This window comes from Belonocnema kinseyi, chromosome 2, assembly GCF_010883055.1.
Source record: "Belonocnema kinseyi isolate 2016_QV_RU_SX_M_011 chromosome 2, B_treatae_v1, whole genome shotgun sequence".
Lineage (NCBI taxonomy): Eukaryota > Metazoa > Arthropoda > Insecta > Hymenoptera > Cynipidae > Belonocnema > Belonocnema kinseyi.
Window position 1 is genome coordinate 71,783,459 of NC_046658.1, and position 26,923 is coordinate 71,810,381.

The 26,923-nt window shown below is 32.4% G+C and overlaps 2 protein-coding genes across 5 annotated transcripts in view; both read left to right on the top strand.

Annotated features, from left to right (window-relative positions):
* LOC117168037 overlaps positions 1-26,923 on the top strand; it is a 51,279-nt gene that overhangs the window by 7,613 nt on the left and 16,743 nt on the right. For 2 of the 3 annotated variants that reach the window (XM_033353374.1, XM_033353376.1), the window contains exons 4-7: positions 1-249; positions 5,306-5,466; positions 5,583-5,672; positions 5,942-7,285. In XM_033353374.1, coding sequence (XP_033209265.1) covers positions 1-249; positions 5,306-5,466; positions 5,583-5,672; positions 5,942-6,901 — 1,460 coding nt within the window. In that variant the 3' untranslated portion in view covers positions 6,902-7,285. Of the gene's footprint in view, positions 250-5,305; positions 5,467-5,582; positions 5,673-5,941; positions 7,286-26,923 lie in introns of those variants that run through there. The other variant, XM_033353375.1, reaches the window with a different exon arrangement.
* Positions 17,744-26,923, top strand: part of LOC117168036 (chitin synthase chs-2) — a 49,762-nt gene continuing 40,582 nt past the window's right edge. For both annotated transcript variants that reach the window (XM_033353372.1, XM_033353373.1), the window contains exon 1: positions 17,744-18,045. The gene's annotated coding sequence lies outside the window, so the exon portion shown is untranslated. The remainder of the gene's footprint in view (positions 18,046-26,923) is intronic.

Genomic DNA, 26,923 nt, shown 5'->3' on the forward strand with positions numbered 1-26,923 from the left:
CTCTTTCGATATTGGGAGCATTTCCATGTCGATATGCTGGCAAGGATAGATCTGCAGCCGCTGCAGTAGAAGCAGAAATTGCACGAGCCATGGAATGGAAAAGAATGATATTAGTGGGCTGGTATCACTCTCATCCTCGAACTCATGCTTCCCCATCTTTAAGGGATGTGGATTCACAACTTGACTATCAAATCAAGATGAAAGGCCCAAGTGATAATGGTTACACCCCTTGTGTTGGACTAATCTGCTGTAAGTTTCCGATTATAAAGATTTCTTAAATTTTATGAAACTAATGAAAATGTTCGATTTTGAATTGATAACAACTTTTCTTTCAATTTTATAACATTAAAATATCATGCTAAAATAGTACACTATTGGTCAATACTTTTTAGAGGAGATTTCAGAGTTTAATTTAACGTAGTTTCAATTTTTTCATTCACTTCCCTGAACTTAAAGCATGCAAGAGTGGATGTTCAGAATGGAAAATTGACAAAAAATGGAAAAACATACTATCTCGATCCATATTTATAACAAATCCTCCTTTTCCTCTATTCTCGAAAAAATTTCCGCCTTTTCTCTTTAAACATTATGCTACTAAATTATTAAAACTATAACAGCCCTTTTTCTTTTTACATCTACAAAATTATTCTATACAAAACTAGAATATGCTACTGCGTGTAATGCAAGATTTCTTTTTATTTTACGGAATTATTATAGTTAATTTAACTTTTTAAATTAACATTCAAAATGTTAATATTTAATTTATTAATAACTTGAATTCTAGATTAATCTTAAAATCTATACCTTCGAAACGGATAATAAGCACGATTCTCCATTTTTAAAGCTATACTTCTCTATTGAACTATTTTGTTGAAAACTAGGTTTTTTTTGTTTCAGATTAATTTTTTTATCTGAAAGTTTAAGTATTCTATTTTTGGTTAAAAATTAATCATTTTTAATTGAAAATTCAAGTATCTCGTTGAAAGTGCATGTATTGTGTTCGAAATTTACCAGTTTTTAAAAAATATGTTCTCTCTCTAGGCAGAAAATTTGTTCGTAGATAAAAATTCATTTAATGTTGAAAAGTCGTCTGGAATGAAAATTTTATTACTTGTTTGAAACTTAAACCTTTTTGCTAAACACTAGTTTTTGTTTTTGAAAGTTCATCATTTTAATTGAAATTTATCTATTTGGTAAAATGAGCATATTTGTTGAAAATAGTTTTCTCCAGGCTGAAACTTAATTTTTTTACTGAGAATTTAATTATCACAGTTGAAACTTTAACTATTTTGTTGTAAATTGTTAAAAAATTTTTTTTAAACTGAAAAAGTAATTATTCCATCAATTTAGTTAAACATTCATCTCTAGCTTCAAATTACCTTTTTAAACTTAAATTTAACTATTCACTTTTTGTTCGAAAAAATATATTTTTTAGTTGAAAATTCGTATTGCTGGTAGGAATTAATTTTCCTTGTTGCATCTTTTTGGTTAAAAATTGAACTATTCAAATTTTGTATGCACTATTTCTTTGAAAAGGTAACTTTTAAAAAAAATTATAACTATTCCATTTTTGGTTGAAAATTTATATTTTTCAGTTAAAAGTTCAACTATTTCATTGAAAATTCAACTATTACAGTTAAAGATTCATAATTTTAGTTGAAAAGTTGTTTTTTATTTGAAAGAAAATTAATCTTTTTGTTTGAAAATTCATTTTTGCCCATAAAAATTCAAGTATTCCAATAAAATATTCGTAATTTTATTTGTAAATTTATCTTTTTAGTTGCAAATTTAACTGATCCAGTTGAATATTCCATAATTTTAGTTGAAAATAATTAATTCTTTTAATTAAAAATTTAACTATTTAATTTATGGTTAAAATGGGTCTTTTTCAGTTTTAAATTCAAATATTTGGTTAAAAATTGGTCTTTTCTCAGTTAAAAATACAACTATTTCGTTAAAAATTGATGTATTTGATTGAAAAATCATCTTTTTCACTAGAAAATTTTTCTTGTTTGAAAATTCATCTTCTTTCCTTGAAAATAAAACTCATTGGTTAAAATCTTTTTGCTTTAAAATTTATTTATTGCAGCTAACGATTTATAATTTTAATTGAAAATTCATTAGTTTGATTGATAATTTGCTTTTTATGGTGGAAAATTAATTATTTGTACTGAAAAATTAACTATTCCACGTCTGGTTAGAAATTCAAGAAATTAATTGCTATGTTTTCAGTACTACTTAATTATTCAATTAATCGATGGTGCTTATATATGTAAGAATAGCTTGTAATACATATTGTCAACGCTTTCTAAATGAAACATTTTAATTGAATCCTCAAAAACTGAAAAAAACATTGTTTATTATAAACTCACGAAAATGTATACCTATTTCCAGTTCATTATTTAAAAAAAAAATATTTGAATGACTTGGTGGTGTGAAAAATTAAACCGGGAAAAAACCTGGAATTGTCAAAGAATTTTCTTCCAGGACTTAAGTAGCCACCCTGCAATGATATGAGAGTAATAACAACTAAATTATTTATAAATAACCTATAACCACGGGTACTGAAATTGCAGTACGAATAGCGTGATCTGAAATTTTTTTACTTTTGTCGAAATAAAAAATTCTATATCGTAGAAGAAATATAAGTGAACAAGTTTCAAGTGCTGAGAATCATTATAGTTCTTTCAAAATTAAAACTTTTAAATAAATTGAAGATGAAACAGTTTTAAAAGATGTAGAAAATGTGAAAACTGGAAACGTAGGTTGTTATCTAATGTAAAATTGGAACAGTTAGAAAATATCATTTATTCATTTTAAGACGAAGTATTATGAAGTGAAAATTTTGTAATAGAAATGTACAAAGATACATAATTCAAAAATTGAATATTCCATGTTGATTATCTGTGTTGGGCAATCACAAATTTTATTCCTAAATCGTACTAATGCAATATTTACAAATGTTTGACGGATTTCAAATGCTTTAAATTAATGCTTTAAAATAATTAGGGTATTTTTAAAGAGATAAAATATTCTTGATTATTAGAACGATTTTAAAATATAAAAATTGTTATTTATGGAGTGGGACATTGCTTTTTGATGACCAAGGGAAAAACTGGGGTATAAAGTCGATGCAGGAGAAGAAAACAACTCGGGAATGACGACGCCGCTACGGCTACAAGATTCTCCGTCGGAGGCAGCAAGTCCGAGTTTTTTCCTCTGTTTTCTCTGGTCCATGTCCTTCATGCTCAATGTGCTAAAGATTCTTGGCAAGCCATCGATTAATTCTGCAGCAACAACCTTATCATCTGCAAAAACCAACCTACGCACCTTCATTGTCCCTACATCCACATCTTCTTCGTCGAAGAGAGCCATTGTTAGACATTTGTCCGTGACTATAATATAGAGCCAAGATATCAGATATCAATTTACCCTTACGCTCGCTTTAATATCTGCATATATTGTTTCTATTTCTTCTAAGAGCCAACCATTGATTCCATACTCTACCCACCTTATCAAATGCTTTTTCTAGATCAACCAATGCACAGAAAACATTTTTTTTACGCTCAAACTTTTTTCTGTGATCTGTCTCAAGTTGAATATTTAATTTGCACATGATCTTCCTGGTATGAATCCGCATTGGACTTCTCAGATTATTTCTTCTGTTATGGTCATGACCGTACAAATAAGTGTTTTTGAATATATTTTGCCTACGGTACTTAGTAAGTTGATAATCCTGTAACTATGGTAGTTATTTTAATCACCCTTTCCCTTGTATATTGGCCCTGTAATCACCTTTTTCTAGTTGTTTGGAACTTCTCCAATCTCAGCTCATATATATTAATCAATTCGCTCCGTCTTTCAGACAAAGACTCGTCACCGCTTTTAAGAATTTCAGTAGTAATACCATGCACACCGACAGCCTTACTATTCTTCAAGTTTTTAATCATAGCCCTAATCTCAGAGGCAGTATACTCCATGGCTTCACCACCAAATTTATTAAAATAGTCCCTTGTTATTTTGTAATCCCGGCCAGCTGTCGTCATTGACAATGCCTGCCATATTCAGTTTTTTTATATGCGCTTGCTTTTTCTCGTTAAAAGCTACGCGGATTTTATCATTCCATTAAGTATCACCAATCATTCTTTCCACAACCACCGTACCACACACTTCAGAGATGTTCCATATTCAGAATCTCTCATAACCCTTGTTTCTCTTACTGGCCCTCTCAGTCTCTTATCCGAGGCAATAAAGTTAATCATAATGTGGCTTTCACCTCTACACCAAGGGTACAAGAGGATAATTTTATGCCTAAACCAAGTATTTTGCAACAAACAAGCCTTTTTCAAAGTATAAGCTAACCTAGCACCTTCGCATTACACTCTAACCCATCAATTCATATCTTCTTGTAAAATTATCCTTTCCCCCTTGATCGCAAGTATCTATAATATGATTTAAACTGTCCCAGAAATAATATTCTGCTTCACTCCTTTCACTGTCGGCTGTAGCGTAACATGCTATAATAAATAATCTTCTGATTCCCACTTTTATTATAACTAACAACAATCTGAGAGATACGAATTTATACTCCTTGACATGCTGTTTTGTTCTCTCATTCAGCATCAGACCGATTCCTTGGCTATCATGTGATTCATTATCTACTACTTGTTTGTTATTTATACTTACAGTAACCATAATTTTTACACGGCACAATGATGAAAAATAATTTTAAGCGTTACATCATATTTTGGAAACCCTGTATTTGCCCTTGTACTTGAGAATACGTACGGCGTTGCTGAATAACGAAACTGCATAAGTGTGCAAAGCAAATTACACAAATGCCGTAAAGTAATAAATTACCCGTATTCCTTCAAAAATGGTGTAAAATCCAATTTTCGCCTGTGCTCATCTGTACCGCTCAAAACTGACGGCATAGTGCTTAAAGTTACTTTTTGATATAGGAGCATCCTTCTAAACATGAGTCATGCTGGGTCATTTGACCACCTCATTTTTTACCATGGGCTTGTAGTCTAAAAAAGAATCCGTTTTAAATTAAGGATTTTTCTAAAATATTAAAATAGACATTAAGTGTTAGATCTTTGCTGTTATTCAAAAACCTCTTTTTATGAAGGAGAAAATTTATTTTATGCCTATGCGGATTATAGAAAAGTGCTAATAAAATGGGCACACGTTAATACATCCATTGTGAATACAATGATAGTACATCGCATTGGTATAATTTATTTATTTAAGCATACCATTTGACACCTATTAAAATTAATAGTAAATTACGCTTTTGTTACAGCTCCTTACAATACTGATGGAAATTGTTATGAGTCCAACTTCAATATATTTTGGTCTTTACCTCCGCCAGAAAATAGACCCCACGAATATCCACGGCCAATGCTTTTAAGCTACACATTATCACAGGAACACTTCCTTGCTCAAGATGCTTTAGATGAAATTGTAAGTAAATGAAAACTCCCGGACTCAATTAAGAGGAGAATAAATATTGTCAATTGTAACAAGCTATAATTATAGATATAATTAAATTGATCAAACTTGTTTCAATTTAATTTCAGAAAAAATGTATCGAATATTACAAACTGGAAGGTGGGATCGACTTTAAAGCAATATTCAGCGGCAGTGCAACTTATCTCGAAAGGTTGAGGGTAAGTGAGATTAGTAACGAGAGATATATTTTTCAGAAAATCTTTGACAGGGCCTGTAGTTCTTGATCGTGGCAATAATTAATTTTTTACTTGAGATATCGGCTCTCACTATCGGCATATGAACACTAGATAACTAATCGTAAAATACAATTCACATTAAATTGACAACAGATGATTTAACATCGTTAATTTCAGAGATTAATTTGTTTGGAATCTAAAAGATTGACACAATAATTTCTTATTTCGAATCGGATTATTTTTTTTTCCAGAGTTCTTTGCAATCTAAACTTCCTGGGCGAAATCGAACAAACGGATCATATTGGGAAGTGATCAGAGAAATGATTTGTCCTGGATCAGTCGACGGTTCTTCGGACGCATTCGTGATGAAATTCCCCCTCGCCACCGAACAACTTCTACAATCTAGTTCCCTGAATCCCGCAGGAAATGTTTTTCTTGCACCAGTAAATTTCAAACCCGAAAACACCAGCACAGTTGCTTCCATAACAAAGCAGTTTGCATCCCATCACCACCAAGGAAAAGATTCCTCTTCAGAAAGCAACCTGCTCAAACATGACATTCTGAAACAACAATCTCATCATCTCCAACCTGATTCGATACCCTCTTTCAGAGCGGGTGAACTTACGGTTTCCCTAAAAAATTCCAAGAACGATTACGAATATACACCAACCGACTTTTCAAAGACTCTCAATTCCTCAAGTATGGACCCGGGAAAATCGAGAGCATCGGATTATCCACTGACTGATTGTTTAACCCAGCAGATGGCGAAATTCCCAGATTTATCGAAGCTTGCAAATTTTTCGCCGAGTGAGTTGGCCAAACTTTCGGGATTCTCTTTCAATGATTTTACGAAGGCATCTTCCTCATACGTGAGAAATATCGCCAATCTTTTTGGCCCACTTGGCAAAAGTTCGGACATGCAGGATGGAAATGATAGAAGATCTAGTGATTATCCTTCCATGGATTCGATTTCAAGTTCCTATAAAATCTCCTCTTCTCCCCCATCGTTGCAGGAACAAAATAGAAATGTGATGGAGGATTATGGGGGAGAGAGGAAAAAGGATTTGGGGGAAAGTTCAAATTATAGTATGATGTCGGAGGACTTGTCCATGTCGAATTTGAAGCCTGACTTTGGTGCAATGCTGGATATGAGTACTAAAAAACATCATTCGGATTTGGGCGATACCTTGAATCTCTCGAAGGACCGTTGAGAAGGTATTGTTTACGTATTGTCTAGGATTGCGAAATTTTCCGTCTGGGGCTTATTTTACGAAAATGTTCGTACCTACCTTGTTTGGCGCACCGAAATTATTGAGGAACACTGTCCGACGCCTTTCCCGCTCCCAGACTCATTTTTCAACAATAGGTAGTACAACCGGTTTTCCAATTCCATTTCCAACAACTAGCCCGGTAATAAGCGTCGAATTTAGAAGAATTAAGAATTTGTATTCCTATGAATACGCGATTTTTCCTCCGTCTAAAAATCCCCTAATGGAAACAGAAAAATTGCTACTCCTATTCCTCTCAATCTCAGTCTTAGTAAAATTTAACGGAAGCATTTATTTAACCTATTTTTCCATTATTAAATCGTTTTATAACTTATAAATTCGAAAAATATTCAAATTTATATTTATTTATATTTTAATAATTTAGTTAAACGTCTAAAAAAATGCATTACAGAAATCTATTCAAATGTTTGAATTAAAATAATTTTAACTCTAGATAGGCAGACATGAATTGATTAGAATTAAAATTTCAAAACTTATACACTACGTGAAGGAATTAAAACAATTTATTACACATATTTTGTGAACTGATTGGAAGGAATTAAATAAACTCAAAATATGAAGTCTTGCGGAATAAGAAACTATGTAACGGTCGCTATGGAAATAGAAATGAATTAGTTTCTGAGATATCCTATTCTTATCATGACATTTTAGGAATATGAAAAAATCACGCATTCAAAAGAATAAAATAATCTTCATTTTTAGGCTGAAATCTGAAAATATTAATTTTGTTCTATTCAACGCATTACCGGGAGAGTTGTTCAATTGGGGGATCCCCCTCGTCATCGTAACCTCAAAACTGACCTAATCTTTTCATTTCTTCTATTTCTTTCAAAGCGAAAAGTAAGATGCAAATTATGGTTAATAATAAAAATAATATTAATAGTATTAATCAATAATACCAGTGAGGCTAGTAGTACCGAAAATGTCCTCAAAACTCGCCCCAACGAGTCAGCAACATGTACGGGACCGTACTTAAATTACGTAACGAATATTTCGTAATTTATGGTTTCCAGAAATAATAAAATATCGGAGTTGAAACGAATAGAAATTTTGCAGGGTAAAAATTTTATTTTCAAAATTCGTTGATTTTTCCTTCACCAATTTTTATATTCAAATACCTGCATTGTAATCTTGTAATATTTTTAACATAATATCTTTTATAAATGAAATAAAACAATATCTCAAATAGAAAATTAAAACTTTCAAATTTATTTATTAAAAAAAAAAAAATTATTCTACCATAAAAGATGACAGTTTAACAAAATTGTTCAATGTTCAACAAAAGAATTAAATTTTCAACAAAATAATTTAATTATCAAACTAAAAAGATGCAGTCACAACAAAAAAGTGTAATCGCTGATATTTTAAGCAAAAAATATGAAATTTAATTTAAAAACAAAATTTGACGAGAAAGACGAATTTTCAACAAATAAAAGTTTTTTAATCAAGAGAGAAAAAAATTTACCTGAATCGTTTAATCTACAAGACTTTTAACACCAAAATATGAATTTTAGACAGCAAGTTAATTTTATTTGAAAAAGTTGGATCTTTAGAAAAGACTTGAATTTCTGACCAAAAAGCACAACTTTCTAACAAAATTTTTGAACTTTAAAATTAAAAAGACAAATTGTCCAAGAAATAGTTGAATTTTCATCGAATAAATATTTCATTTAGTCTTTTCAACATAAAAATATGAGTTTTAAATAACAAAAAAATGTCTATGAAGACTCTAAAATTTCCAACTTAAAAAGACAAATTTTTAACAAAATTGTTGATTTTTTAACCAAAAAGAATTACTTCAGCAAAATTATTTAATTTTCAATTAAACAGTTGCAGTATTATACGAGAAAGATGCAATTTCTACTAAAATAGATGAATTTTCAAATTAAAAAGACAAATTTTCAAAAATATAGTTGAATTTTCATCCATTAAATATTTCATGTAGACTTTTCAACATCAAAATATGAATTTTAAACAAAAAGTACATTTTCTAGGAAAATAGTTGAATTTTCGACCAAAAAGGATGACTTTTTAACAAATTGGTTGAATTTTAAAATAAATAATAAAATTTATAAATAGCAAAAATCTTCAGGAAGAAGCAACTGGAAAACGTAAGAAATACAAATATAAATACTAGGCAAATCAATGTTTCATTTTCCCTGGCCACTAATAATTAAAGACTAGATTCTTAAACTTGTAACATTTTTAACCTAGAATCTTTTATAAACGGAATAAATCAATTTCAAATTTATTCTGCTTGTCGGTTATTGAAAGTTATAGAAACTCTCTGACTTTTGCAAGATTTTTTTTTCTAAATCCCTTACTTTTTATGAGCAAATAAAATTCCCTGACTTTTTTCAAATTACTTTTGGCCCCTACGGTAAATACCATAATACACGCAGAACTTTGACCAAGTCGACCAAATTTCACAAATAAATTGCCTAATAATTGTATTTTGAGTGACTGCCTGATTTTTTGCCATCAGAACGTAATAATGAGCTGATTGAAAATCATGCAATTTGCGATAAATCGTCCAATCTAGCAACCTTGCGTGTTAAAATTCCGTAATACTAGACAGTACCTTTTTTATTTTAAGGAACAAGACAGTTCAAAAAATTAATTTAAGTTTTCATCTATTTAAGAAGGATTTACAATCCTTCTTAATTTCAATCGATCCTTCTTCAATTTATAATTCGTTTTCAGTTTTAAAGTCTAGATTGAAAAAAGTAGAAAAAAACCTTGTTGAAGTATACGAACTACTATTTTTTCTAAAATGACAAAAATTGTCTAGATTTCACAACGGAAGTAAAAAATGGAAAGTGTAGGGATTCTTAACGATCTTAGCGAAGAATATTTTTTATCTACTTAAGATAATAAATTGTTGCGTGACTGATTATTTTTGGAGTCAGTTTTTCAGACAGAACTGAGGTAGAGTTAAATATATGATTTCATACTGAAAAAACTAAAAAAATTGATATTCTATATTAACTGGGAAAACGTGGAATATGCAAAATTATATTCAGATTGCATCTCACGTTGGTCAATTAAATTTTCATTTTTGTTTTTTAGTTATTTTTAATCAAATGAGCCTAATCCTGCTTCAAAAGTATAGGAATTAAATTAAATGTTCATGAAACAACTCTAAAATATCAATCATATACATTATATAAAAACTTGTGTGAGAAATATTTTGGATCTGTTTATGGCTACAATTAATTCGTGAATATTCTGAATGTTTTACGAACTCGACGAATACGTTTGTTTTAAAGCGTAATCGATAGTGAAGATTTTCGTAGTAATAAAATTAAGGACTGAGACAATTTTTGTATATTGTGTAATCTTGATTTTCATAAAATTTTGGTTTAAATATTAACCTTACTTTTTGTCCATTATTTATCTATTTTTTATAATATTCTAATATTTCGTTTTAAGAACCCTTTTTCAGTATGTTGTTTTTTAACATTTTTACTCGGGGCCGTTAAAAAAATACGTAACCCTTTGTGTAGGGAGGGGTAACATTGTCAGAAAAAGGTGTTTATCAATACTTGAATGCACCCAAGCAATAATATTGTGTGGCTAATATGGCTATTCAGTCACAAAAAAAAGTGGGATAGAAAGGGTCACTAAAACCGCAAGAATTCGAACGTTATAATTAAGCAAAGAGTGAAGAAAACGCCAAAGGCTCTATTTTTACTAAATTATTAATAGGCGCTTGTGTCATCTGTGATTAACATACATCGGTTTCCTCCATGAATTGACATTTGAACGTCGTTTCTTGAACTATTAAGTCATCAAGATGAAATCTTCAGAGGCAGTATTCGCATATATTGAAAAAACTATCAAACACCTTTTAACGACTCGTGCAATTTTGTTATATTACATATTGTATCATTTTTCTTGTCAGTTTTATTTTTACATTTACATTTCATTTTTATGAAACTATTTGTTTGAAATATCAGAAAAGTAAATGTTTTGAGAAGGCAAATATATCAGAAGCTCAGCGAACACATATGTAAAGCAAGTGTGCATATAATATTTACACAGCATTTGTAAACATCAAATAGTCTTCAACGCACAAGAGAGGTTGCATCATGATAGAGGCCGAGAGAAAATTTGTTTTAATAGGCGAAAATAATAGTTTTCATTTTTAATAATTAGAACTAAAATTTTTGTTAATTTTAATTCGAACAAACTGTTAAGTTTTAATTATTGAAGACATATTTCTTATCTGAGCATTGTATTCTGTCTGATGCACATAATTGAAGTCTTCAGTAAGACATTAATATTTGAGATTCACGATATTGTAACCCGATAAACAAGAAACCAAGTACAATATTCTTTGCCTCTCAAATTCTCCCTATCAATTCTGTTTTCTCAAAGTAAGATATTCAAACTCAGCGAAAGCACACAACACCCACTATATACCATATCTTACCACCCGGGTTGATCCCCATATTCCCCATACAAGAAACATTCAACCAGACCCCATATAACATAAATCAAACCCTCTCACGGGAATCTCTCGGCCTTTACTTTCTTACTTACAGCAATACACCATATCACCCAACACCATCACCACCTACAATCATAAAAAACTTGAATCATCAAACGAGACCGAAGCTCAGGCCCAGCATCAGTTCCGGGATGACTGTAAATAATATAGTATGTATATTATACATATATCTATCGGATTTAAAAAACGATCTTACTTTACATCATAAACGATTTTTCACCTTACGTCTCGCAAATAGCCCAGAACTGGTGATAAAAAGGATCGATAACTCTCTTTACGGTACTATTTTTCAAGAGTATTTTCGTGGCTAGAAATTATTTTGAGTCGAAAAAGTTTTGAATTACATTCAAGTTTTATAATTTTCTTAGGTTGATTCTTCAAAATTTGTTTACACTAGCAATTTTTCAAATTGCATTACTATTTACAAATCTCAAGACATATATTTAAAACAATTTTGAGTTGTAGTATCAATCTGTTAATTTTGCATACCGATTAGTAATCATCGGGAACTTCGTAACTTAATGACTTTCGATATGATGGCATCAGTTCATAAATTTGTAGAACTATGATACTAATTTGGCACCAGAGTTTACTTTACCAATACAGATTGATAGGAATTAATGAAATTACGTTATAACGATTTAAATTATTACTACTTTCTTACTATTACATATTAATCATTTTTTTACAATAGTAAATCACTTTGTTTAGAATTAAATAACAGGCTAAAGGACTATAATTTTGTGTGATTAATCATTTTATGTACATCAACGGCGGAAATTATCTACACGCTTATCTTTTGAGCTGTTGCTAAAAGGCTTCTTTTATATAATATTATCATTAAATTTTTTTCTTGTATTTAATAGCGTGAAAGTTAATAAAATTTTGGGTCTAATAATTGTTTTCAAAAAATTTCAATAACTCTAGAAGCAATTAATATTTTTCATTGTACTTTTTCTAATTTTAAAGATAAGTCTGTAGTATTTGAGTAAATTGATCAGATACTTGTAGACATTTTGTTCATAGATTCTACCCTAGGGTTGAATACAAAAAAGTCGCAATACTTCTAATAATGATTGTACTCACCATATAATTAAAGAATTAAAAGAAAATTAATAAATAATATACAAATTTATTAAAATATGGTAAATAATTATGTTTAAGAAATTTTTGTAAGAATTTTCACATTTTTGAAATGTCTTGACTTTTTTGGATCACGTTTGATCCTTTATCTGATTCTAGGGAAAAAGTTCTAAAAATATCTTCACAATTGAGCAAACATAATACTGAGACTTAGCTTTACAATGAGCCCTAGGACTAGACAAATTTTCATTATTGCCAGAGAAAGGAGAAATCAAATTTTTAACATTCTGCCAGTCAATTTCAACCAAGTAAGTTTTCGGGGTGGTTTTCTGAGGGTGTTATGACATCATCCCTTTCAAGGAAAGTATCCGAGGTATACCTCACTGACTTTCTTCATTCTGTAATATAAAGTTTTTACCAACCGGGATGTTTCCACTGTCCAAAATCGAATGAGAGGCGGGATGGTCCCATTACAAGACAACTTTTGAGTATACAAAAATATTCAGGTGTACTTTATTCTAATGAATTCATTTTTCTTACAGTCTTTTTAGCTCATTAACGTCGGGAAAGCTCACATAGTCATCCTGCCTTTTTCGTAGGATTACTTGGTCTTCACTGATACCAATCTCCTTCAACCCTTCTTCCGTCATATAGGTACAACTGGGGACCTCCGGTAAAGCCACAACTCGAACAGGCATACTTTCTAGACGTTCGGTCACGTTCCAACTCCAGAGGCACATATCGTGACTTAAGTCCCATCTCGCCTTCAAAAACACAGTTCGAGATCTTCGGTCCCATCCCACCTCCCGAGGTACACTTCAAGACCATCGGTCAGTTCCCACCTCTAGCGGCACACCCCGGGACTTAGGTCCCGTCTCACCTCCAGAGGTACACTTCGAGGCCTACAGTTCTGTCACACCTCTCGAGGCACACTTTGAGATGTTCGGTCCCGTCCCACCTCCCGAGGTACACTTCGAGACCTTCGTCAGGCTCTTGGCCAGGGCAGGGTATCCTGCCCTGGCTGTCCTACGACCTACTTTCAGCTGCGAGCTTGACCAGACTACCCCTTTCCTCAGGGGTCCTTTGTTAGAAAATGGGAAAAAATGTGAGATTAAAAAATTCTTAATTTTGCAATCAGGGACTTAAAATTAATATATTTGGAATCTACGTATTTCAAATTTTCAACTTTGCTAGGCAACTAATATATCATTGGAATCGGAAAAAATCGTAGATGCTGATAATGATATTTTCAAATCGCTTGTTGAAAAATTAAAAGTTTTAAAATTTCCGTACTTTGAAATGCCTGTGGACAAAAGACCCTTGCTGGATTAAGCTCACTCACACTAAGTTACATGAATAGACCGAAAAGTAGTAGAAAAAATTAAGTCGGGTGGAGCCTGACCATGCCTGAAAATTATGCAAAAAGTTTGCTGACCACTGCTCTAGAGGCACATCTTGAGCCTCCGATTCCGTCACACCTCCCGAGGTACACTTTGAGAACCTCGGGCAGTACCCACATCTAGAGGTACACTTCGAGATCTTCGGTCCCATCGCACCTCAAGACGCACTTTTGGATATCTTCGGTCCCGTCCCACCTCCTGAGGTACACTTCGAGACCGTCGGTCAGGTCCCACCTCTAGAGGCACATTTCGAGCCTTGGGTCCCGTCTCACCTCCAGTGGTAGACTTCGAGACCTTCGTTCCCGTCATCTCCCGAGGTACACTTCGAGATCTTCGGTCTGGTACCTCCTCTAGAGGCACACTTCGAGCCTTGGGTCCCGTTTCACTTCCAGAGGTACATTTCCAGAGATACCTTCGGTCCCATCACACCTCCCCAGTCACATTTCGAGACCTTGGTCAGGTTCCACCTCTAGAGGCACATCTCGAGCTTCCAATTCCGTCACACCTCCCGAGGTACACTTTGAGAACCTCGGGCAGTACCCACATCTAGAGGTACACTTTGAGATCTTCGGTCCCATCGCACCTCAAGAGGCACTTTTGGAGATCTTCGGTCCCAACACACCTCTGGAGGCACACTTCGAGATCTTCCGTCCGGCCCTATCTCCCAAGGTACACTTCAAAACCTTTGGTCAGGTTCCACCTCTAGAGGCACATCTCGAGGCTCCGGTTTCCTCACACCTCCCGAGGTACAGTTTGAGACCATCTATCAATTCCCACATCTAGAGGAGCACATCGAGCCTTGGGTGCCGTCTCACTTCCAGAGGTACACTTCGAGACCTTCGGTCCCAACACATCTCCCGAGGCACACTTCGAGATCTTTGGTCCCGTTCTACTTCTCGTGGTACACTTCGAGACCCTTGGTCAATTCCTACATCTAGAGGCATACCTTGAGCCTTGGGTCCCATATCACTTCAAAAGGGATACTTCGAGACCTTCGGTCTCGTCGCACCTCTGGAAGTACACTTCGAGATTTTCTGTCAGGCACCACCTCTAGAGTCACACCTTAGGGCTTCGGTCCCGTTCCGTCTCCAGAGGCGCACTTCGAGACCTCAGTCCTCGGGATCCTTTTACCCACAATCTATACTAACAAGCAATACTGCAAGCAGCTCAAAAAACAAGAACGTTAACGATCAACGTTAATAATATTAGGTTATTGCGAGACCTCAACACCCCCGTCGGCCACCTCACTACCATTACATCACTGTTGCTTACGGCACGATCACCACCAGACCGTCAAACCAACGCGCTCCCCAAAGGCCGAGCCACGATGTTTTGGACTTAGGTGTTAAAAAAAAACACATAGGCAGAAAACAGAAAATAGTTTATTTAAAATAATAATAAGTCCAACAATATCACAACACGAAATAAATAAATTTGAACTTAAATAGTACTTTTTTAACGAGAAATGTGAATTCCTTACAGAAAAAAACAAACAATTTTCAATTAAATACATGAATTGTCAATTAGGGGCCTTCCATAAACCACGTTGCGCCCTAGCGGGGGGGGGGGATGTCCGTATCTAATACTACGGTGGATTACATGAGGGGGGGGTCTACAAGTGGCAAAAATTGGGCCTCGTGGTTTATGGAAGTCCCCTCACACCACGGTCGGCCTTCGCACGATCGCAATACCAGCACGCGTTCCGAAGACAGGAATATGCCTGATCCTAAAATACCATCCAACTGTACACCACACTTTTAGACCCCATACAATACGGTCATAATGGGGAAAATAATAACGCTTTCCCTTAATTACATTGCATTGTTCACAGATACTTCTCGGAATTTGTTTGCAATAAAAGCGACCGATTTTTGTTTAGAACAATATCATTTCAGACACGTATTTCTTTAACCCAATAATTCGCTGATTAAAGGGGTGAAAACCACCTTTAAAGTTGACCCCCAAAAACAGCTTCCTTTAATATTTTAAAAAAGAATCGGAATTTTGAACCAAATAAACGTCAAATTATTTCTTACAAAAAAATTCATTGAGAAATATTTTATATACCGAGGGGTTGGATCCCTTAATTCTTACAATGCCTAATATAATTTTTTCACATTTTTTTTATACATAAACTTTCAAATCAGCTAAATGTTGCTGTATATTGTACTGTTGTTAAGAAAATTAAAGTTGACATGTTTCGGGGGTTTTGAACTCAATTCATTGTAAGGGGTGTTATCCTCCTAAAAATAAGAATGCTTGTGTTGTTTTATTTTTGTTGCAAAGTATATGTCTGAATAATCGTTTCACGATGGACATTTAAAGCTTATATTGTAATTAACTTCCTAAAAGCAGTATATTAACTGTAGGGATAATTCACTATTTGCAATGCATTTTTTTAAATACCCTGAAACATGTCAAGTTTTAACTGTGACAATCAGCTGATTTGAAAGTTTCTGTATACAAAACATGTAAAATAATCACATTTACCATTGTAACAAATAAGGGTTGCAACTCCACATCATAAAAAGTATGTTACGATGAGCGTCCTTTTGTAAGAAATATTGAGATATTAAAGAAAAACTGTTTTTGGAGATAAACTTTAAGGGCGGTTTAACCATTAAATCTACGAATTAGCACGTAAAAAATGCAGGTCTACTATTTTTGCATGTACTACAATATATTACTGAATGAAGAAAGTCGGTGAGGTACACCTCGGGAAGCAATAAATTTAATGTAGAGGTAAGTCATTCCTTGCAATGCATTTTTTGCAAACCCCACGAAACAGTCTAAAGTACAAAAATCATATTCACCCTTGTTACAATTAAAAGCTGCAACCCCTCGGCATAAACAATATGTCCTAATGAGCGTCTTATTGTAAGAAATAATCTCACGTGTATTGGCTTCAAACATTCCGATTCGTTTTTGAGATATTAAAGAAAAATTGTTTTGTGGGTAAACTTTAAGGGTGGTTCTAACCCCTCAAATCGATGAATTCGCACGTAAAAAAATACTTGTCTACACTAGGGACATCCTATGTGCTGATTCACCAAGTTTTCTATTTTCCTAAGTACTATCAGAAGGAATGAAATGCCTAATATCGCTCATAGCAAATTCAGAGAAAAGTAACTCAAACACTGCAGGGATGGTTTCCTCGAGATGCTAGAAGTTCATCTCTACTCGAGAAAAAATTCAATAGGTTTACTCTTGGGACTACTACCCTTATATGTAAAGATGTACGTGTACTGTAGGACCATTCGAGCATTTTAAGTTCGACGGCTGGACATGTGCAGACTGAAGGGCTTGGAAATTAAAAAATTCAAATGCCTTCAGTCCTGTCGATGATATTTTAAATTCCAAAGGCTGCTGCAATTTGCATGATCCAAAGACAAATTCTTAAAAATAGTACCATGAGCCTTTAAACCTGGGGTCATTCAACTCTTACTTCTTCACCCTTCTTACCCCTTGCAAATAAAAAATTCGTCCTACGTCCCTTTGCAGAGGATCCTTAAAGTACATCATTTGACAAAAAACTAAAAAAAGGTGTCTTGATACTTATACGATTCGCAGTGTATATATCTTCTACCAAGTCTCGAGGAACGGTACTTGGGCCTCTGGGCACGTCTTGTACTACAAGTCGCCTCGCTGCTCAGCTCGATTCTGCTCAACTCAGTTTGGTGCTTGTGAAAGTACCTTGTGGAGACCCAGAGAGGGGACTATTCGCTCCTACCTTGTCGCGGGTTCCCTCCTGACGGTCGGTCTGATCGGCTGGATGACTGGTTAGCTTGGTCAGTCGCTGTTCTCGGCTTTCACCTTGCCGATATACCGATACCGCAACCGATCGCGAATCCGTTGAGAGAACCTTTGACAGGAACTCCACCAGCTGTTTAGCGACAACCTTAGTTACCCCGGTGACGAGTTACCCTCTTATTTCATGGACCGATCCTTGAAGGTTCGGTACCGATCACGCACGATGACGACCACTTGAACCCTCGCGAGTGAACCAGTGCCTGATCCCAGGGTGGCGAGGATAGAAAGTGTAACGACAATAACAACGGAGTCAACAGCTGGTGAGTCCTATTCTTTACTCCTTGAGAGAGAAAGTCGTGATTACCTTTGCTATCAAAGCAAGACGGCTGATCATCGATTTCACCGTTATTCATCATGTCTCACACGTGGTGAGTCTCATTAACACCGATTTAACGGAAGTTAAGGGGAGAAAACTTTCCTCGGAAATCCGAGGTGTTCCGAATCAAGTGAATGCCGAACACGTTTAGAACTTTGGCTTTCTGTTTTGAAGCTTTGGCATCATCGAAATCTTTGGGTACCAGTTTGGAAAACACTTTAAAAAGATAGGAACCAGTGATGACAGTTTGGAAACTTGTATACGAATGGGAAATATCTAGGTACTAAATTGAAAAAATCCGAAAATCTGTTGAGAAATGCAAGAATCTTTTGTTGGCGGTTTAGGACCGACTGATGTCAGTTATGAACCTTTCTACCATTTGAAAATATTTTGAAAATTAATTTTAGAATGTTAGAAGGTTAGATATTTACGTGTCAATTAAGAAATAGTGGAGGTAATTTAAAAATCTTTAGGAATTTTGCATATTTTTCAAGCAAATTAGGAACTTTCAGTACAAGTTCGCAAGGATGAATAAGAAAGGTCTGCTGGTGACATTTAGATTTGAGAATGAATTAGGCTCAGGAAGCGAAATTGGTGAGAGACACGTGGAGAATGTATAAATTCTTAATACGTCACCCCACCAATTGATTGCGGCACACCGGATTATACGATCATCATCGGATACCAGAAAGTAGGATCCCTTGCACAAGATCCGAGAAGATCTAGGTTCATGAGAAGAGCAATCAAGATCTTTTTTCATTAACGTCTTCCTATTCTTTTATGATTCTAAATATAATGATGAAGATTCGTTTAATGTTTACTTTTTTTTCATCAAACTGAGCTTTGTATTTTCATAAAAAAAAACTTCTTAGTGTCGAATTTGTCTATGAAGTTTTATTTAGTTTGCAAATATTTATCTAAGTATTCTTGGTCTTCATCATAAGAGTTAATAATTTGTTATACAATTATTATTGATTCTATAAGTCCAAGATTTGAATATTAATTCTAGAAACTGTCTGAAATTTAATAATAATAAATAAAATGATGATTTTGGTTTCACAATTCTCTGAAATTTTTTTATTTCAACTGGGAAAATTATTCGGAAATAACATTAATGTAATATAAAAATTCAATATGATAATTATAATATTATAAACAAACTGCACTATAATATAGGCCGTGGCTAGGTGTACCGACATTTCGGTACGAATAGCCAGATTTTTTCGGTATGAATAGCAGACAGAAAAAGCTAGGCTTACTTTTGCAGCGCCTTTTCTCAGGCTTTACTCCAGTCTTTATTGGCGCAACTTCATCTACTTTTCTTTTGTTTGAAAACTAAATTCAAGTCCTGTTTGACTAAAAAGTGCTGCGTATCAATTATAAGGGTCAATATCTGACTCAAAATGAGCCTAGCTTTGTCTACGCGGGATCTCGTGAAGATACAATTTGCACCAGTATTTTGGTACAATTTGTACCAATATTTTGGTACAAATAGCCAAATTTTTCGTTAGACATAGACACTGCCTATAATATAATCGTAAATATAGAATTAGAGAACGTAAATATATACAGCCGTGCAAAATTATACGCAAATCTAAAATTATAATGGAGAAAAATTCATCTGATAGATCATAAACTTTGCTCTAATGAATAATACGATCTTGCAATATAATCTCAATGCGAAACCCTAGAATATTCAGTTCCTGTGTTATTTTATACAGAAATATACGGATATTACATTTCACTAAATATATGCTTCCTTCGAAATTTCGTTAAGAAAATTGAAAATTTTATCTGTATAGAAATATATTTTTTAATTTAACTTTTTAATTCTTTATGTCACTGAATATATCAGAATTGGCTGATAAATCTCTAAAATAGTATAGCAAAAACGGTAATGTTATTGAGTAATTTGATTAAGATTATATTTTTCATAAATTTAAAAATAACATTTCATGAAGAAATGTCTTAATTCACATAGAAAATACTTCAATTTAACTTAAAAGCATACATTTCATACATTTCAAACGTTGATATCAGGCATATCATATCTGGATCATATACCTATAGTTTAAATCTCTAAACATTATATGATTATATATTACTACATTTTGCTAAATTACTGAAGAAATTATAGAAATTATTTTCACTTTGCCCAATTTTGAAAGACCCGAACATTAATAAATGGAAGCAGACTTTCGAAGTGGGCACTCTGTAATTTAGTAAAAGGTTCGTGTTCATACATTTCTCATTTCTTTGTTTACTATGCATTGTACGTCCGTATTTCCTCGGACCACGTCTTTCTTTCCCTTTTATCATATTTTTCTTTTTCTTTCTTCATTTCTCGCGCACTCTTCCTCGCAGTTTATCGACTTTCACTTCGTTTCTCGGCTTAACGCACTTAATGTGTGAAAAAATCTTCCCCAAGTTTGTTAAATATTAACGAGTCTCGTATATCACCCTTCCTGACGAATAGTCATAACTCAGAACATGACACACCGTTGTTGCGTAGGCGTCTTGCAGCTTTTTCATTTTTTTCTGTATTTTTCAAAAATAAAAAACCCGACCAGCCACATACATAAAATCTCTAGTAGATCATAAAACAGTTTTTAAAGCCCAAACTTAAAAAAAATAAGATGTATCTTTAAAGTAGTCTCCATATACGATACTTCTTCTACTGTACTATTTTTTTCTATACTTTTCCCTGGAATTTCATTCAAATAATAAAGGCAGATTTAGAAAAGTATAATTACGAAATTTCAAAATTTTTATCCTAAAAAATGCATGTTGAAAATGTATGTATATATGTATGTGAAAGGCTTATACATATATTTGACCTGTTTCGGGATCTAGAATTGTATATAATGAGCTAATGCAACAATTACCTCTGATTATGGGCTTAACATCTTTCGTGCAAGTGAAAGAAAGAAGCAATGGCTCTAGTTTCTCCCAAGGAAGTGAATGTCGCACAAGAAATGATCGTCGAACTTCCTACTTCGTTTACTGAGTTGTATTGAGATAAAGAATAAGTTACGAGTTGTAAACAATGCAACATGTCTCCGTCTTCGAATTATTAACTCTGAAGTATACTCAGTTCCCTTCTTTTTTGGAATAAAAGATCTATGATGTGATTTCTTTTAGAGCAAATTTAGTTTCTCTGTACTTGTGCGTGAACGCAAAAGGGTTATAATATAAACACACAAATATCTTAATCTTTTTTCTATAATAAAAGATGCAGAAAACAGTTAAGAATTTTGTGGGCCATAAAATTTGCAATTACAATCAAATTCATAACTGAATGTAATTCCCAACTGTTTGCAGCGTTTTTATCCAATTGTAAGGAAAAATATTGCTTGAACTAAAAAAATCCTGGTTAATCCAATTGTTTTTTTAATTTCGAGTAACTAAATTCTTAGTTAGTTTGACTACTTAAACCATTTAAGTTAACTAAAAAAAAGTACATGCGGGCCTTCCGGAACATGAATAGTTGGAAAAACTGTTCTGTTTTTAGTATTTTTATCAGTTAGATGAACTAAGAATATAGTTAAAATAACTCATTTCTTATTTATTTTAACTAAGAAAAGTAGTTAAAAGTTATTTTAAATTAATAATGTTATTCCAAACAACTCATCTTATTTCCCTAAGGCCCCAGTGTATTTTCTTAGCAAACGTAAGAAAACCTTTGTTCTAAATACATCATCATAATTGAAATAAAATTACGCATTTGGCCCTGTCCGCCTAGCCTTTCTAATTCACATATGTCACATTTATGTTTAAGAATTAAGTTAAAATCTCTAAAAAAAATTCTTAAACCACTTTTGTCTTTGATAGAACATTCTAATCATGACACTCGCGTTTCGCGCTCCACATTAATATTAAGTTGTAAAAAATCGACAATTCGCGTTGCGTTTCTACATACAAAAATTCCAAAATTAAACGAGATTTAATTGAATAAAACAATTTCAGATAAATTTAATACCTTTAATCATAATTGATGAGAACGTAAACATTAAGATTTTATGACCAAATTATGGGTCTTCTCAAAAAATTGTTACAGGCAATTTTGTATTTTTTTAAAGGCTTGAATCTTTGTTGTTGGACCTTTCATCTTATTTTTCTTTGCTTGGCTATACATTTTAATTTCAATTTTTTGTGGCATTTTCCACGTTTAAAAGAAAAATCTAAAAAACATTGAAGGCAGTTTTTAAGTTTTTTTAGGTGAGTAAGTTCGTTTATGTAAATTTTATCATATTCCGCGTTCTTTAACTCTAAATATGAATTTATGGTATCAATGATTTTATTTTACAATAAATATTAATAATACGACAATTAATATACAATTATACAATAATAAATAAATAAATGAAATAATCATTTATATTATTATTAATATTAATAATATTAATAATATTAATTAATACAATACAATTAAGAAAAGGAACAATAAATATTGGTGCTAGAAGGCTGATTAACGAACTTGACCTGAGTTTTGGGACTATAAGAAAGTTTATTAAAGGAAATTCTCATTAGAAAATTGCATCGACAGTTATTGTGCTATCAGAATCCAGACAACCAAAAATGTCCGCTAAACCTGTTTTTTTCACTTTTAGTGGGTCTCAAAACTAAATTAACATGAATCTAATATCTTCTATAATAAATTATTAGACTATAAAAATGTTCCGTAACGCCATAACTCTGAAATGGGATGAAAATGTAAAGTAACTTTCTTGAAATTTACACCCATCCTTATATTAATACATTCCTTCCGTATTTCTATGCTTATGGAAATTGCTCCAATTTAAGGTACATGATAAAGTTGAGCTCAAATAAGCCTTATACTTTCACTTGCCATTATGCATCAGAATCTTTAGATTATTCAATATTATGCTAACAATAGAGTACTTTTTATAGTTATGCTATTCTCGTTTAGTAGCATAAGTGATTTAATACCGATTTATAATTATAATGATTCTTTATCTTTATATTTTAATTATTAGCTAATCTTTCCAAATCAGATTATGAATCGATAAATTTGTAGAATACATAATTGTTAAATAATTATACTAATCAAAACATTAATGTTTTTTAGCAAAGTAAAAATTATTGATACTCTGCACACCTTTTGTTTTTTCGAAATTCTAAAAATGATAATTTTTTAAAGTTTGGTTTTTGCTTGTACTTTTCTTTAAAACTGTTCACGTTTTCCAATTCGAATTGGCAGTAAAATATTATGGCTATTTAGTACTTCCCTAACGTTTCATTTGAAATAACTTAAACCCAAAGGTTCGGAAACTGAGAATTTTTGTTATTGATTTTGCATCTGGGATGGCTTACAAAATTTTTTCTATGAAAAATTATCTTCACCGTAGCTGTTTTTGAAAACATCTATTTTTAATGTTAAATTGTCTAAATACCCCAGTTTTTCTCGATAACGTTGGTTGATAGAAAAGCTTGAATATTCGATTTTGCTACCGATTTCTTTTTTCCCATTCCTTGTTCTCGATATAATTATTTTTAATAGAAAAGCTTTAAATGTGCTTATACCCACATGTTTTTCTAACATTCTAATTTGTATAGTTTACACTGATAATATTTTAATATAAAAAATATCTTTAATCAATACAATTAATAGTAGTTACGATTCATAAGTTTTTACTTTGTACAAAATAGTGAAAAACTAATGTTTACAACCTAAAATAAAAAAATGATGCCTTCCAAGAAAACGAAGTAAAACTTTTCTTTGATGGTATCCAGCACAACTTTTGTTTGTTTCAAAATATTTCTCAGCACAATTCAGGATCACTTTCATTTGCTTGAAAGTTTAATGCGGGGGACATTTCTTCTGGTTTTATTATCTGGAGCAAGATCGAACTCTCATTTTTGAATTCTCTGTTTTATTTTCTTATCCACAATTTCTATCCGATATCCCCCTCACTTCCATCATCCAGATTTAACAATAGAGATATTATTCTTCTGACAATCCCTATGTCTAATGAATAACTACGCCAAGAATTTGTTACACAATGAGGCAAATACATTCCAGTTTCCAAAGCCGTTACATGTGCTATGAGTTCTGCTTTTTACAACCTGATGGTTTATTTATTGGGTAACTTTTACTCTCCGCCCTCTAAAGAGGATTGTTTCTATTCTCACCAAAAGTTATGCGACTGGAATATTGCAACGAGAGTGAGAGTATACCCTCGCGGTATACAAAATCGTTCTGTATAATTTCCGCTTATTCGTATAATATTTTACATTATTATTGTACTTTCAGTAGGGACGGAAAAGAAAAGTATGTGGTTGGCAGAGAGGATGGTATATAATAATAACCAATGACCAACTCTGAGGATAATTATTATACTGGGGAACGTAGGTGTAACGTCTATACTTTACGGTTGTGGTTTATCTATTTTGTTTATACCAAACCATTAATGTAAGATAACCATAAAAGGGATGGGCTGGAATATTGTATGGTTAGTGAAATGTTGTTAATTTGTGAGAATCTTGGAGGGTCTCGAGTTACCGGATTTTTTCTCCTTTCAAGGGCATCTCCTTTTTATTGTAGGTAACAAGTTCTTATAATTCTGTCAATTTTGTACTCGATTTCAGTTTAATTGGTAGGAGTTAATACCGAAAGTGATTTATATACACTTGAAAAAATTATTTTGTATTTTTAAATTATTTTTAAAATGCCTTCTTCAGAAATAGAATTAATAGTAAGAAAATAGTAATTGAAATTTAGTTATTTTTCTACTCTTTCTTTATACGCTTTAATTTTCCGGTATCAAAATTTTCACATGCTTGAATTTTGTAGTTTCAGATTAGAAGATTTTATTTTTTCAATCTTATTCAAATCTAATTTGAAAAATTAGAAGTTCCGAAGATTTTCATTTTGTTTCATCCAAAGTTGGAACCGTTTCGGAAAATTTTTGAATCTTTAAACTTGAAGGCTTCGTAATTGTCAGAAAAAATGTTCGGAGACTTTCAAATGTTGGGATACCTTCAATTTGGAAGATATTTTAGGTCAACTAAAAAAAATATCAAAATGATTTATAACCCTATTTATTTATAAGATTAATATTCATTCATCTTTCTGTCATATATTCCAAATTTTTATTATTTTATTCTAAAACTTATTGCCCCAATCATTCAAATCTTGAAAAATTGTCTGTCTCATCTGCAACGCGAAAAGCTGAAATATAATAAGCGAGCGTTATTTTTTCATTTTCTCGTAAATAATTGACGCCACTTTCTAATTCAGTAGTAGTTGCGCATGGTCAGGCATCGCGTCCCATATTTCAAGTAGTATAGAGCATTGGAGTCTGACCGTAAATCCGGCTCGCGATTTTTCTACTAAGAATCCGAAGCTCTATATACATTTGAATGTTTATCATAATTTATAAATTTGAGCTGGTGAAGAATTAAATTTCAATTTTAATATTTAATTTTAGTAGTAAAAAACAAATTAGCTGGGTGATTGCCAAAAAGTTGACCACTATAACTAACAGTAATTTTCCACTTTTCCTTTAAATACATGTAGAGTTAATCTGGGCAGCCCTGAGTTGATAGTTTAAATTATCTTAAGGTGCTTTTAACCGGAATCTAGAATCATTTAAGGCTTTAATTGATTTCGTATTGTAGATAAAACCCCCTTGAGTAATTTCAACTATGTAAAAATCTTTAACGTCCGAGAAACCAATACCGGAGAAAATGAACAATAAGAAATTGTTTCAAGTCTTTCGGACCAGTTTATTTAGAAATTTAATAGTTCCAGCGTTTCGGAAACACACAATTTCCATCATCAGGAGAACCAGTTATACAAAAAACACTGAATTAGTAACGAATGTCCGAGTCGTCTTTTGAAGTAAGTCAATTTAGTTAAAATCCAAGTTAATATTAGTAGTAAGATTCATAAAAAAGGTAAATATTCCCAATTCAAAATATTATATATGAATTTTCATATTACAAATACCAGAAGAAGTTTTTGTAATTTAGATATTTTTGAAAATTAAGATCATGAAAAGGGTTTGACTAATATTTCATTTAAAAATATATATAAATATTTACGTTTGAGAATAAACTATTTAAAAATTAATCAAGCCTCCGAGGAATAAATTGCTAATTTTAGTTCTTCAGAGATCATATTTACTTTGACCTATTTCTGCGAAATATTGCGTGAGTAATATTTATATACCGTTTGTGCAACTGCATAGTACTTACTTTTCTTTATTGTTGCAGGGGGTACTTTATTACACGTTACAGATCACAATATAGAAAGAAATACACATGCATACATATATTTCGATTGAGATTGAACTGATAGTTAAATATTACATATTTAAATTAAATGTTTAATATTTAGACTAATACTAAATGTTAAAGCATTTTTTCATAAACATTTTGTTCTGCTTTTATAAATATTTGTTTAGTTAATAGACAACTCTTGGTACAAAAGCAGAAACGTAATTAAAGATAATTACAATTTTAGCATAAATCAAAAGTTGTCGATATTATTTGTCACGGAGATAAAACAATGATTAATACATTTTTCGTAAATGTCATTTTCATTATCTGAGCGTTTCAATGCTGGTGTTTCTTTGCTCGTACGTATAAATCCGCGTCTTATGCTAAAAGGTATCGGGTGAACTTGTGAAAGTTACCGCCGTCGAGGTCGTTTGTTTTCTTCGCCTAGGGACAATGAAGACAATTTAAAAATTCTCTCGCAGCATTTCGCAATTCAGTTGAGACATTTCGGGAAGTAAAAGCCGTAAAAACGTTCTAAAAGTTCTAGTTTGTCTACAAACAAAAAAATCAAAATAAAC